This window comes from Littorina saxatilis, linkage group LG13 (assembly GCF_037325665.1).
Source record: "Littorina saxatilis isolate snail1 linkage group LG13, US_GU_Lsax_2.0, whole genome shotgun sequence".
NCBI lineage: Eukaryota > Metazoa > Mollusca > Gastropoda > Littorinimorpha > Littorinidae > Littorina > Littorina saxatilis.
In genome coordinates this window covers 28,509,376-28,525,273 of record NC_090257.1, presented here as the reverse complement: position 1 = coordinate 28,525,273, position 15,898 = coordinate 28,509,376, and the positions used below count along the sequence as shown (strand labels likewise).

At 38.0% G+C, this 15,898-nt stretch overlaps 1 protein-coding gene across 1 annotated transcript in view; it reads left to right on the top strand.

Moving 5' to 3' along the window:
• The first annotated feature begins 8,425 nt into the window (after positions 1-8,425).
• Positions 8,426-15,898, top strand: part of LOC138945442 (uncharacterized) — a 387,771-nt gene continuing 380,298 nt past the window's right edge. Inside the window, exons 1-2 of the mRNA XM_070316870.1 lie at positions 8,426-8,644; positions 11,895-11,974. Coding sequence (XP_070172971.1) covers positions 11,926-11,974 — 49 coding nt within the window. The 5' untranslated portion in view covers positions 8,426-8,644; positions 11,895-11,925. The remainder of the gene's footprint in view (positions 8,645-11,894; positions 11,975-15,898) is intronic.

Here is a 15,898-nt window from a genome sequence, read left to right as displayed (position 1 = left end):
CCGATCTTTATGAAATTTGACATGAGAGTTCCTGGGTATGAAATCCCCGAACGTTTTTTTCATTTTTTTGATAAATGTCTTTGATGACGTCATATCCGGCTTTTCGTGAAAGTTGAGGCGGCACTGTCACGCCCTCATTTTTCAACCAAATTGGTTGAAATTTTGGTCAAGTAATCTTCGACGAAGCCCGGACTTCGGTATAGCATTTCAGCTTGGTGGCTTAAAAATTAATTAATGACTTTGGTCATTAAAAATCTGAAAATTGTAAAAAAAAATAATAATTTATAAAACGATCCAAATTTACGTTCATCTTATTCTCCATCATTTTCTGATTCCAAAAACATATAAATATGTTATATTTGGATTAAAAACAAGCTCTGAAAATTAAATATATAAAAATTATGATCAAAATTAAATTGTCGAAATCAATTTAAAAACACTTTCATCTTATTCCTTGTCGGTTCCTGATTCCAAAAACATATATAGATATGATATGTTTGGATTAAAAACACGCTCAGAAAGTTAAAACAAAGAGAGGTACAGAAAAGCGTGCTATCCTTCTCAGCGCAACTACTACCCCGCTCTTCTTGTCAATTTCACTGCCTTTGCCATGAGCGGTGGACTGACGATGCTACGAGTATACGGTTTTGCTGAAAAATGGCATTGCGTTCAGTTTCATTCTGTGAGTTCGACAGCTACTTGACTAAATGTTGTATTTTCGCCTTACGCGACTTGTTTAAACATGTATTCTAAACCACACACACACACACACACACACGCACACACACACACACACATACACACATACACACATACACACACACACACACATACACACATACACACATACACACACGCAAGCACACACACACACACACACAAACACACCCACACACACCCACACACACACGTACGTACGCACGCACACATACATACATAAATACATACAAACAACATACATCTATATGTGGGCGTCTCTGATACTGAGCACAGACCAAAAATTGATAGGTGTACAACTTTGGGGATGTGTTTGGACACATTGCTGCAAATATGACAGAACCAAATGTTATTTATTTGCCTTCTGAGGCATTTTACTAATAAAATGAACGCTCAATATTACAAAAATCTGTTCTTGTGAATTTATAATATTTTTTGTAATCCGATGAGAGAGTCAAAATGGCGACGAAATGTGTGACATCGGTCAACACGCAACTTTGAAGTGCTCGTTTTTTATAATTACACAGTTTTCAAATGCGATACAGGAGTTAAAAATACCACAAAGGATAAAAGTTAAATGATGCTAAGCAAAGTTGATAAATGACAAGGCATTTCGCCTAAACAGGCACCGTAAAAAGTCGGTCGCGTACATCCATTTTTCAAGAAAATATGAGAGTAGAATCATCTAAGGCCAGCAAAGCACATACACTAATGTATCGATTGGAGATTGGATTTCCCTTCTTTGAGTCATGTGACGTCAGAGGCCGACAAAACTTTATAATTTGGCTTTTCAGGTTGACCGAAACTTCAAAGGAACTAAAAAAAAAACGTCATGTGTTTGATTGCATGTGTGTGTGTGCTGTTCAATGTCAAAACAACAACAAAGTGAGTACATGACGTGTGTTTTGTAGTTCCTTTGAAGTTTCGGTCAACCTGAAACGCCCAAATATGAAGCTTATGTGTTTGATTGCATATGTGGATTGCATGCATGTGTGTGTGTGCTCGTTCAATCGTCAAAACAACAACAAAGTCACAAGTACTTGAAAGGAATTCGATCGATACATAAATGTTATTTGCGTGTTTGACCAAAATATGACATTTTACACAGATCTCGACAGTCATTGTTCACCTCGACCGCTACCCAAAGTGTAAAGATAAACGCTTTGTTTACTGTATCGCATACCACAGATACGTATCATGGTTTTGTCCTCTGTGAATGTTGTGTTTTCTTTTGTTTAGCCATGTGAGCAATGCTCTTCATCAATCCACTGAAACATGTTTGGTGCAGTGTCAAGTGTAGGCAGGAGTATAGTTCCTCGGCCAAACCGGAATCGGTACTATGATATATTTTTTTGAGCCCATTATGTATTTATTGAAGCCGAAAAATACAACATATATACCCATAGTAGCATTACAGAGACAAAGAAGCAGCTCATGGGATATATATATATATATATATATACGGCTTGTCTGTGTGTGTGTGTGTTTGTGTGTGTTTGTAAAAAACACCTGTGGATTGTAGAGTTCTGTTTGTGATCTGGTATGGCTGCTTTTCTGAGTCTGTATGTCCTGGCCTTCCTCTGAGAAGCCCTCACAGATTGAAAAGGGCTTAGAGATAAGCTCTAAATTTCTCAATCCTGGTTGAGTGGACTTCGTCTCCAAAGGTGTCTCGGCACTAAAGTATGGGACTCGACATGATATGATCAGGAATGGCATTATGGCCACTGAATCATTTTCGTGCTGTTCCCATTCCACGAATCTGGGAGGGACCTAAGCTTGGCGGGTCCATGGTTCAGACCAGGCGAAGCCGGCGTACGGTGCGCCACTCAAGCCGGGTATTCGGCTCTACTTGCTACCCGGCGAAGCGGGTATTCATCTAGTACTTACATACATACATACATAAATACATGCACACACACACACACACACACACACACACACACACACACACACACACACACACACATACACCGCACCCTGGTCTCGATTCCTGGTCTATGTTTAAACATTTAGTCAAAACTTGACTAATATAAAGTTAAAACAAGTCGCGTGAAGCGATATAAAAACATTTAGTCAAGATCAACACCACCATTCAATCATCGCCGAGACTACATTTATGTGTGTGTGTGTGTGTGTGTGTGTGTGTGTGTGTGTGTGTGTGTGTGTGTGTGTGTGTGTGTGTGTGTGTGTGTGCGTGCGTGCATGCGTGCGTATGTACATGTGTGTGTGTGTGTGTGTGTGTGCGTCTGTTTGTAGAGAGAGAGAGAGAGAGAGAGAGAGAGAGAGAGAGAGAGAGAGAGAGAGAGAGAGAGAGAGAGAGAGAGAGAGAGAGAGAGAGAGAGAGTGGGTGGGTGTGTGTATGTGCGTGTGCGTAAGTGTGTGTGTGTGTATGTGTGTTTGTTTGTAAAGGTGTGTATGTCCGTCTGTCTATATGTGCGTATGGGGGGGGGGTGTTTTGTGTGTATGAAGTGTGTGTGAGAGAGGGAGTGAGTGCGTGTGTGTTCGTGTGTACGTGTGTTCGTGTGTAACTTGGGGTGTGTGTGTGTGTGTGTGTGTGTGTGTGTGTGTGTGTGTGTGTGTGTGTGTGTGTGTGTGTGTTCGTGTGTTTGTGTGTTTGAGAGAGAGTGAGAGAGAGAGAGAGAGAGAGAGAGAGAGAGAGAGAGAGAGAGAGAGAGAGAGAGAGAGAGAGAGAGAGAGAGAGAGAGAGAGAGAGAGAGAGAGAGGAAGAGGTTTGTCTTTCGCTGGGGTATGCAGTGCCATGGCGTTGCACTTCTACTTAATTTGTAGATGAAAATACATAATTCCATGCACTTGATATAAGCATAGCTTGTTGTGTGGTCCCAAGTTTTGTGTTTGTGACATACCACCCTATGTTATCTGAATACAATCATGTTTAAACCAACACGTGTGTCTAATCCAATCAGGTTCAACATCAAGTCAAAAGGATTAAAGAAAGCACAAAAAGTCGCGCAACTCTTGATCTTAATGCTAAACCGGCCTCAAGTGGTGGAGTGCATAAACTTGTAAATGAGAGTGCGTTAATCCCATCATGGCGGTGCATTAATCCCTTCAGTAAGCTTATAGACGTCAATGCGTTAATCCCATCGACACAAGGGTATTAGCTTTATTTAACATTGACAGTACCTGCATCAGACGCTTTTTGTGTAAATGTAAATACATAATCACATGCACTTAATATAAGCATAGCTTGAGTGTTGAGTAGACCTAAATTGTTTTATTGTATTACATGCCACCCTGTGTTATCTGAATAAAATCATGCCTAAATGAACGCGCGTGTCTAATCCAAGCAGGTTCGCAATTAAGTCAAAAGGATAAAACAAAGCACGAATTATTCTATGTCGTGCAATTACTGATCTCAATGCTAAACCGACCTCAGGTGGTGGAGGGCATACACTTTTTAATGAGAGTGCGTTAATCCCTTCAATGATTTTATATAAAATAGTGCGTTAATCTCCTCAGTTAAATTGTCGTTAGATATGAACTTCTCCCTGTTTGAAGCATGTGAACAATCACACATGCACCAGCCATCAGGACTAAAACAAAATCATCCCACTTAGATAACGGCAGAAGTTAACCCTTCTGAAGAGGAGAAATACTGATGTCAGGGGCGGAGCGGTTAAGCCCGAGGGGAGTGGGGGTGGGGTTGTTAAAATCTGGAGTCCAGGAGTCCGTACAGGTGGGGTACAGTGGAGGGGGTTGGGGGTCTGGGGGGCAAAGCCCCCCTGAAGCTGAAGAAATTTAGCTATCTTATAAACAATTTGTGGCTTATCCGTGATTTTAAACATGATCAACTGGTGTAAGCAGCCACTCATTATTACACCCCCGGTATAGGGGTGTGTATAGGTTTCGCTCGATGTGTTTGTTTGTTTGTGTTCCCATATAGATCTCAAGAATGAACGGACCGATCGTCACCAAACTTGGTGAACAGGTTCTATACATTCCTGAGACGGTCCTTACAAAAATTGGGACCAGTCAAACACACGGTTAGGGAGTTATTGGTGGATTAAGATTCTACAAGGACTTATAGAGGCACATGTGTTTGTTTGTTTGTGTTCGCATATAGATCTCAAGAATGAACGGACCGATCGTCACCAAACTTGGTGAACAGGTTCTATACATTCCTGAGACGGTCCTTACAAAAATTGGGACCAGTCAAACACACGGTTAGGGAGTTATTGGTGGATTAAGATTCTACAAGGACTTATAGAGGCACATATTAATGGTCAAAGGGAAATAACCTTCTCAGTTGGTGGCAGTGAGAATGGTTATTTCCCTTTGACCAACGGGGGTGTTTTTCCTACCTCCTCGGAGGAATTTCTTGTTTCTTTTAAAGTTAGTATTAAATAAAGGCAATTTATTATTATTATTATATGAAGTCTTATATCGCGCGCGTATCTCCAGACTCGGACTCAAGGCGCAGGGGTCTATTTATGCCGTGTGAGATGGAATTTTTTACACAATACATCACGCATTCACATCGACCAGCAGATCGCAGCCATTTCGGCGCATATCCTACTTTTCACGGCCTATTATTCCAAGTCACACGGGTATTTTTGGTGGACATTTTTTTTTATCTATGCCTATACATTTTTTCCAGGAAAGACCCTTTTGTCAATCGTGGGATCTTTAACGTGCACACCCCAATGTAGTGTACACGAAGGGACCTCGGTTTTTCGTCTCATCCGAAAGACTAGCACTTGAACCCACCACCTAGGTTAGGAAAGGGGGGGGAGACTTTTTTTTTTTTACAGCTGAAGGGGTCGGGGGGGGGGGGGGGGGTCCCGGAACCCCTGTAACCACCCCCCTAATCCGCCCCTGGATGTGTTCGTTAGTTGACATGGGGGTCGTTGACAAATGTTTTTGATAAGTTAGTTAGTTAGTTAGTTAGATAGTTATTTAGACAGTTAGTTAGTTTGTTAGTAAGTTAGTTAGTTAGTAAGTTAATTAGTTAGTTAGTTAGTCAGTTAATTAGATAGTTATTCAGTAAGTTAGTTAGTTGGGATGGTTGGTTGGTTGGTTTGCTAGATAACTATTTTGATAGTTAGTCAGATAGCTAGATGCACAACAACAATACAGAAATGCACAAGAAATTGACAAGAAAAATGACCCGATCCGTGTTTGTCCTGTAACCAGAATGTATCTTTACTTTAGTTTCGTTCCTATTGTGTTACTATCCGCAAATTGTAAGGTTCCGACCTCGCTTTCGAAACAGTTAGCAGCTGGCAGCATCTGGCTCCTAGCTCTGTTGTTAAAATTGCTACACCCATAAAAACACAACACAAGTAAGCAATGTGTTTTCTTTATATATCAAGGATAATAACTCATTATAATTATTTCTATGTTTTATGACCATGACCATGATTCAGGTTGCTTTTGATGTTTTCCTTTGCATTCGTAAAGTGCCACGTGTGGTTGTGGTTCGGACTGTGAGCGATTTGACATTATTGTACATCTCATTTTCCTTGAGAAAAGTTTATTTCATAGCAAAGACGCTCTAACAAGATTTTGCAGAAAAGTTGCTGCCTAAAAATGTTCAATTGCTGGAAATCGTACAATGTTCTAATTTTTGGATATTTTTTCATTTCGTTTTTGTGTACTGCAACTACAAGGTGGTTTAGTGAGTGTGATTTTTACATTTAGTCAAGTTTTGACTAAATGTTTTAACATAGAGGGGGAATCGAAACGAGGGTCGTGGTGTATGTGTGTGTGTGTGTGTGTGTGTGTGTGTGTGTGTGTGTGTGTGTGTGTGTGTGTGTGTGTGTGTGCGTGCGTGCGTGCGTGTAGAGCGATTCAGACCAAACTACTGGACCGATCTTTATGAAATTTTACATGAGAGTTCCTGGGATTGATATCCCCGAATGTTTTTTTTTTTTCGATAAATACCTTTGATGACGTCATATCCGGCTTTTTGTAAAAGTTGAGGCGGCACTGTCACACCCTCATTTTTCAATCAAATTGATAGAAATTTTGGCCAAGCAATCTTCGACGAAGGCCGGACTTCGGTATTGCATTTCAGTTTGGTGGCTTAAAAAATAATTAATGACTTTGGTCATTAAAAATCTGAAAATTGTAAAAAAAAATTTTTTTAAAAAATAAAACGATCCAAATTTACGTTCATCTTATTTTCCATCATTTTCTGATTCTAAAAACATATAAATATGTTATATTTGGATTAAAAACAAGCTCTGAAAATTAAAAAAATAAAAATTATTATCAAAATTAAATTTTCGAAATCAATTTAAAAACACTTTCATCATATTCCTTATCGGTTCCTGATTCCAACAACATATAAATATGATATGTTTGGATTAAAAACACGCTCAGAAAGTTAAAACGAAGAGTGGTACAGAAAAGCGTGCTATCCTTCTCAGCGCTACTACTACCCCGCTCTTCTTGTCAATTTCACTGCCTTTGTCATGAGCGGTGGACTGACCATGCTACGAGTATACGGTCTTGCTGAAAAATTGCATTGCCTTCAGTTTCTTTCTGTGAGTTCGACAGCTTGACTAAATGTTGTATTTTCGCCTTACGCGACTTGTTATTACTTACCTTGAGTTGAAAAAGCAATTTGACCTCACAAGAGTTCTGAGGATGGCTTTTGTTTATTCTTTCAGATTTTCACCATAGCGATCATAAGTACCAACGTTGGGTAATACGTTTGCATCGAATAGACGAAATAAAGGATTCTATCACGATCTCATTTTGTGTGTGTATTGGGTGACACTACCTGTTATGTGAGAGTTGGGGACGCCAGCCAGTTTTAGAGGCCCATGTACAAATGGCGTGAAAATGAACGCATTCCTCCCCAGGAAATACACTGATTCTGCCTGTAATTGCTGCATTCAAGTCACGGAGTTGTACTGATTGTGTTTGTATACTTGTCCTTTAAACAAGCTCAAGGGGTGAAAGCCTATACTGCTTTAAATCGGATGAGTTTGGCTGAGGTTTTGATTTCAAACATCCTACTATTGGGGCAAATCCCCAAATTTGGAATTGTTTTGAAAGAACAAAAATGTCAGACCGTTTGACATGCAAACGTGGTACTTTGTGGACCAATCACGCATCAACTGAAGTCAATGTTCACCTAATATCAAGTAATTCGGTTGACACACTTCGGGTAGCTATCTCTTTTGAATGTTCTTCATGAACTTAAGCTAAAATCTGATTCCATTTACCTAGATGAGACAAGCAGTAGTTCTTTTGCAGTATATTCTTTGCCTTATAGTGTGTGTGTTTGCTTTAGATTATTAGTTACTTGATTTATTTGTATCTGACTTTTGTGAGGGTGTTGGCTTTATTTTGACATTGAGACCACCTACATAAGACGCTTTTTTGTGTAAATGTAAATGCATAATCACATGCACTTAATATAAGCATAGTTCGCCATACAGTCAAAAGTATTAAAGAAAGCACAAATTAATCTACGTCGTGCAATTACTGATCTAAATGCTAAACCGACCTCATGTGGCGGAGGGCATGCACTTTTTAATGAGAGCGAGGTAATACCTTTAATAATGTCATATATGAAGGTGCGGTAATCCCATTAGTAAAATCGTCGTTAAATATGAACGTCTCCCTATTGGAAGCATGTGAACAACCACACATGCACCAGTCATCAGGATTAAAATAAAATCCTCCCACTTGGATCACGGCAGAAGTCATGAGCCTTTGTGGCAGACATATAAGAGAAAGCTCCCCCAGTCACATCTTCAGAACAGAAGTCAACCGCTACAGCCAACGAGAAGTCAAACACTACAGCCAGCCAGAAGTCAACCGCTACCACCAACGAGAAGTCAACCGCCACCCCCAACCAGAAGTCAACCGCTACCGCCAACCAGAAGTCAACCACTACAGCCAAGCAGAAGTTAACCGCTGCAGCCCACGAAAAAGGTTTTCTTACTGTTTGGTAGGTATTACAATTGTAGGACTTGTCATTTTCTCGTGATCTAAATCACATGAACGAAATGTTTTTACATAGATTAACGTGAGTTCTTTTTTTATATTTAGTCAAGTTTTGACTAAATATTTTAACATCGAGGGGGAATCGAAACGAGGGTCGTGGTGTATGTGCGTGTGTGTGTCTGTGTGTCTGTGTGTCTGTGTGTGTGTGTGTGTGTGTGTGTAGAGCGATTCAGACTAAACTACTGGACCGATCTTTATGAAATTTGACATGAGAGTTCCTGGGTATGAAATCCCCGAACGTTTTTTTCATTTTTTTGATAAATGTCTTTGATGACGTCATATCCGGCTTTTCGTGAAAGTTGAGGCGGCACTGTCACGCCCTCATTTTTCAACCAAATTGGTTGAAATTTTGGTCAAGTAATCTTCGACGAAGCCCGGACTTCGGTATTGCATTTCAGCTTGGTGGCTTAAAAATTAATTAATGACTTTGGTCATTAAAAATCTGAAAATTGTAAAAAAAAATAAAAATTTATAAAACGATCCAAATTTACGTTTATCTTATTCTCCATCATTTGCTGAATCCAAAAACATATCAATATGTTATATTTGGATTAAAAACAACCTCTGAAAATTAAATATATAAAAATTATTATCAAAATTAAATTGTCCAAATCAATTTAAAAACACTTTCATCTTATTCCTTGTCGGTTCCTGATTCCAAAAACATATAGATATGATATGTTTGGATTAAAAACACGCTCAGAAAGTTAAAACAAAGAGAGGTACAGAAAAGCGTGCTATCCTTCTTAGCGCAACTACTACCCCGCTCTTCTTGTCAATTTCACTGCCTTTGCCATGAGCGGTGGACTGACGATGCTACGAGTATACGGTCTTGCTGAAAAATGGCATTGCGTTCAGTTTCATTCTGTGAGTTCGACAGCTACTTGACTAAATATTGTATTTTCGCCTTACGCGACTTGTCTATTGGTTTTCAGTTTTTAATTTGAGACAAAAAGTTGAAGTGGGATGATGTATGCATTGAAACAAAATGCAATTTCAATATATTTACTGTCACATGAGTTTGATGGTATTACATAGATTGTTATTGTTCTTTGTTTTATTTGTTGGATAAAACTGAACACCTATCTACTATTGAGCTAGAAGTTATGTTGGATTTACAACCATATGATACGGAGCTGATGTTTAACATGTTGATTTTGTTATATGCAGATAATACAAACATTTTAGCAGAATCCCCCAAAGAACTACAACACTCGCTTAATGTGTTGTCCAATTAATGTGATAACTGTAAACGCCGAAAAAACCCCACCAAAATGGTTGTTTTTTTCAATAGGTAAGATACGGAAATTGTCATTATCCAAACACATAGATAAAACCATTGGGATCGTGTTTGGTTTTGAATATTGAGGTTTATTATTTAATGATAATGATAAGTTTATTAACGCACATAAGTTGTTATATGATACGACCTCTAGAGCAATGTTTAGTCTGTTCAAGATCTGTATAAAATTGTCGCTGTCCATAGATATTCAAGTTGAATGTTTGATAGAATTGTTGCACCAAATTTGTTATATGGTTGAGAATTATATAGAGGCCCACATTTGGTTAATTTAGCAGCAAAACTGCACCTTGGTTTTTATTAGATTATTTTGAAATTGAGAAAATTGGGCGAATTAGGCATATTTCCATTAAATATCCAAGTTAAAGATTAATCGTCAGTTTTTTTTTCAAGTTGGTGGATTGTTAAAATAGTAATAAGTTTGCAAATGTTTTTTTTAACCCTTTTTGGTATTGCCATCATGCAAATAACACATAACAAGAATCTTATTTAAAACATGTTAAAATAACTGTAATGCTCTTGGTCTTTGTTGTTTTTAACATGACCAATTTAATTTAAAACAGTTTAAATTGAAAACGTTAAATTGCCAAAAAGATTTAATATATATAGTCGTGGATATCGGGATTAATGTAAAAAGAAACCTTTTGAATTATATGAATTGTTTAAAGGAACATTTACATTTGAACATCATTTGAACATTATTCCCCATAACCTAGCACTTTCTTTGTTTCGCTTGATAACATTAAATCATGAATTGCCATTTCAAATAGAGAGAATATTAAATATACCACATAACCTAAGAATATGCATTAAATGCCAGTCAGGAGAACTCGCGGACCCCCCGCGGGTTAGGGGGAAGAATTTACCCGATGCTCCCCAGCATGTCGTAAGAGGCGACTAACGGATTCTGTTTCTCCTTTTACCCTTGTTAAGTGTTTCTTGTATAGAATATAGTCAATTTTTGTAAAGATTTTAGTCAAGCAGTATGTAAGAAATGTTAAGTCCTTTGTACTGGAAACTTGCATTCTCCCAGTAAGGTAATATATTGTACTACTTTGCAAGCCCCTGGAGCAAATGTTTGATTAGTGCTTTTGTGAACAAGAAACAATTGACAAGTGGCTCTATCCCAGAGGGTAAATTTGCATAGTGCAATATCATATTTGATTGTATCCCTTTTATGTTTTATGTTTTATGTGTGTCGTCCTATAAATTGTTGTTATAATCGTTTACAGGCAGAAAGGGTGTGCCGAAGAAAAATTTCCATTTTTATGTAATATTTTAATGGACAATAAAGTGCTGTTATTGTTATTATTGTTATCTCCCCCCTTCCCTCCGTCTCGATATAACCTTGAATGGTTGAAAACGACGTGAAACACCAAATAAAGAAAAGTAAAGAAAAGAACTCGCGGATGAATTCCATTGTATATATGTCATTGTCATATATTTGAACATTTGAGGAAAATGTTGTTACCAGTGAATTTTTTTAGGAATTCAAACGCAGTAAAATTCAAAGAAAAAATTGAATTAAGAAAATAAGCGAAAGTTGTTGAACTTGATGTATTGTAAAAGTTATTTTATTAAAGAAATATGATTTCACAATAAAAAAAAAATCAAGCAAAAAAAAACACGTCCTGTTAACACATTTGTGTTGTATCTCTTTATAAAAATTATATTTTTTTGATTGATTTTACTTGTTTTGTCATCAAATTCATGTAACCCTGGGGGTTCTTTGAAGTAAACATTGCCTTGCCGGGCCTTATTGTTTACCAGCTCTTAAGTTGAAGTGGAATGATGTATGCATTCAAACAACATACAATGTTCATATAGTTACTGTCACCTGAACTAAGTGTTTTGACATAGATTTACGTGAGTTCCTTTTGCTATTGTTCTGCAGGTTTAAACCCGAGACAAAACGTTCAAGTGGGATGATGTATGCACGCTGTCTGTTTCCCATTCTTCTGATTTTGATCGCAGGTAAAGAAAATTAGCTATACTTGCTTCGCTCTGTCTTTCTGTCTCGCCATTTCCATAGCAACAGGGACATTTGTGATTATACGATTACTCCTTTTGATTGTTGTCTTTGTGCTATGCGTAATGCGATGTGGTTTCAAAAGACAAATTTCCTTATTTTTGTACAATGAATATGGACATTAAAATAGTCATAACTTATCTTATCTATTGTCAGAGTACCAGTTATTCCATTCATTTAATACTAGACTGAATGGGTAAATGAGGGCGGGAGAGGAAGTTTGTCTGCCTATGAGTTTAAAAGATTGACTAAATGTATAAATGTCGTTTCATGTAATTTGACTTTTGAATAAAATCGCTTGTTGGTGCGAATAAAAAAAAATGATATAAATTTTAGCCTACACAAAATTCCTGTCAATTTGCTATTTTCAGTCACATCGGAAAAAAACTAACAATAATGTAAATAGCGAGACATCTTTACAACAAACGTAAACCAGGATTAATATCACCAAAATACGTCATGTGATTGTCATTGACCGGTCAGATACCTCATTCGACTACCTAACCCTCGTTAAAAACAATATAAAACTTGGTATGTCATCATATTCAATATTCTGTATCATAACGTCTCGATTTCTTACGATTGATTTCTCTTAGATTTTTACACCTGTTTAAACACAATCCGAAATTATCACAGTCAAAATATGAGCAAAATATTGGCGAAATCGATTTTCGGGATCAATCGCTGTATTATGTTGTTAATCTCCCTACTGGCGCGGCATCGCGTCAAAGATCATAATTAATCCCGATGGGAAAAGCTGTCTTCAATAAAGCTACCGCCATGCGTGAGTGAGAAAGATGACCCATTGACCTCGCGCAAACTGTGACGTAAGACTGTAAAGCCAAGACATATGCTTAAAACTCCATTAAAACGTCTTGAAAACAGCTGAAAGGCTTTGTCTCCTCTTTGGATCCAGGGAGGAACCTGATTGTGTCCGACGACCGCGTGGACCCGACCTCCGGGCGACTCACCAAGTTTGAACAGCTGAATCGACGCACTAGAGATATACGTGAGTATAAGTGCAAAAACAGACAGACAAACATGCACACAAAACAGACAAAGTGAAAACTATACACCCCGGAATATACTAGTGTGTAGTTTAGGAGAAACAGAAAGTTCCCAGCCTGCCACTACTGTATAAACTTCCCCTTTCCCCTTTGAACTCTCGTGCGATCGACACGTGCAGCCGTAGAATTGACAGAACGCATGAAATACGCAAGATAACAAAACAGAACAACCTGCCTGCAAAGATAACTGATTTGGCTTTCTCCTCGTGTGTAAAGGTTGCCAAGTTATGCCCATTCTGATTTTTCCTCGATATTTAATTTGCATCTTACGTTTTAGTCGGGTCGATTCATAACTCATAACTCATAACATTTTATTGATCCAACAAAGGAAATTACTGGGGGTACCCTTATTTTTGGCGGCGGTCACGTGACCAATGTAAAATTAAGTAGAAGTGCAATGCCTAGGCACTGCATACTTTCTTTCTCTCTCTCTGTCTCTCTCTTTCTCTTTCTCTCTCTGTGTCTCTCTCTCTCTCTCCCTCTCTCTCTCTCTGACACACACTGACACACACGAGAACAGACACACACACACACACAAATGCACACACACACACACCACGCGAGAGAAAAAGAATGCAGGGAGGCATGACGTCATGATGCATTAAATGACGTCAAAGCCTTTCTACGTCATTTTCTTGCGCGATCTTTATCCATAGACTTGAAAACTACGGAATTTCTACCCGGCCAAAGCGGCCTTGGGTGGCGTTTGCTAAAAAAATGGGGGCGCCCATGTCACCCACCGTATTTTAGTTAGTATGTTCCCAATTAGGGGTGAACTTCCATCTCCAACTGTAGCCCCTGATCGGGCACAGCGAATCCTTCTTTATCATGTATTCCCAGGCGAAAAAGTACCACAGTTTACTATAGCTATACTATACCACAGTATAATATAGTAAATGTACTATAGTATACTATAGTACAATAAAGTACTTTGGTAAAGTACCATAGTATACTATAGTACATTGTGGTAAATGTACTATAGTATACTATAGCATTTGTAAATGTACTATAGGATTTTGGTCATTAGAAAAAAAAGTACTGTGGTACTACGGTACATTGTACTATGGTACTTTTACTATAGTATACTGCGGTAAAGCGTGGTATATTTTCTGTACTATAGTACTTTTACTATAGTTTACTATAGTATACTGTAGTACTTTATGGTAAATGTACCACAGCATACAAAAGTAACGTGGATGTAATTATTGCCCTAATTCATGCTTAATATTTGTTTGAATGTGTGCATGAATGTTCAAATGGCATCTGGCCAATGACTGCAGGCACTGTCTTTCACATTTAACAAAACAGACAAAAATAATTTTTTTATTTTTTTTTATTCTTTGGCAGGGCATAAATAATCAACAGCATGTACATTATATTTAAAAGAAAAAAAATTCACAGTTGAAACACGCCTTGAATAAAAACATGTGAATGCCTAGCGCATGTTCTGCTTTGAAACAAGCCTAAATTGGGACATAGATATCCTATGATAATGAATGTGATAAGCACATAGGTCACATGCATGCGTAAAATGTTGAACAATTAATACAGAATACATGTATGCAATTGTTAAAACCTGAATAGCAAGAATATTCAAATATGTTATATTCATTTAGTCTCGGTAAGCTTGCTTAGTATTATCCATTATGTAGAAAAGATGACGTATAGGCTAAATCCCACTCCAACAATGGTACGTTGAATTTAAAGGAGCAGCAAGTTACATCAGTTACAAAGTGGTGGTATGGTTGAGTGCATCCAAATAAAACCAGATAGGCTTGCAAAATCAATACTGACAGCGGTTACTGTCTATGACAAAATCAGAGATAGAGAAAAAAATATATAAATATCGCCACCAAGACATCAGGGTACATAGAATTAGAAGAATGTAAATTAATGCATGTATCATATCATTTACAATGAAAACAAAATCTTCCTCGGGCAACAGTCACTACCAACAAGTCAGTAGCATATTTTACTATTTAGGAAACAAAGCAATTTAAGCGCTCTAAATGCATACAACATGTCTAACAAGCATGAATAGACATGTCAATCGTTGTTATTCTCTCAAGTGCCAGGAGATTGGTTCCCCATAATTCTCACTTACTCTTGAAGATTAGCTTACTTTTATGTCCCTTTGTTTCTCAGACCTTAAAACAGCGCTCTGCCTCATTTCATTTAAAATTCTCAGTAGCACAAACGATAACAATATTAACAGCTATTGTGTTTTCAGCGTAGCAATAGGGTCCGATATTTAGACGAGACAAGTATACTTGTTCGAGTCTAAATATCGGACCCTATTGCTACGCTGAAAACATAATAGCGATTATATAGCTGTTATGACCTTGATTTGTTGTTCCAAACTTACAAAATGACAGTTTTTGCGTCGATGCGTTGATCTCAGGTTTTGATAGCAGACAAACTTCTTACGCGCATCATGTTTGCGCAGACATGCACACCGCTACACGCTTTCTGACTTTGGAAGAAAAACTGACTCCAAGTGCATTCGATTTCACAACACAGTTGTTGAAACAGCTTTTTAAGTTGTCAGTGTATGCTGTTGTCGATAGAAACATCGCCGCGTGGTACAGATGTGTAAACCGGAACCATGCGTCGGCCATTTTTCTCAATATGCTTTTGGATATTGAGAAAAATGGCCGACTTCGGCAGCAATATGCTTTGATGATCGGGAGAGACCATCCAATCACAGCCCCCGAATTCCCCCACTTGTTCATCAGAATAGCTATATATATGAATTAAGTGGATGTGCAACGCCAAGGCACTGCATACCCCAGCGAAAGACAA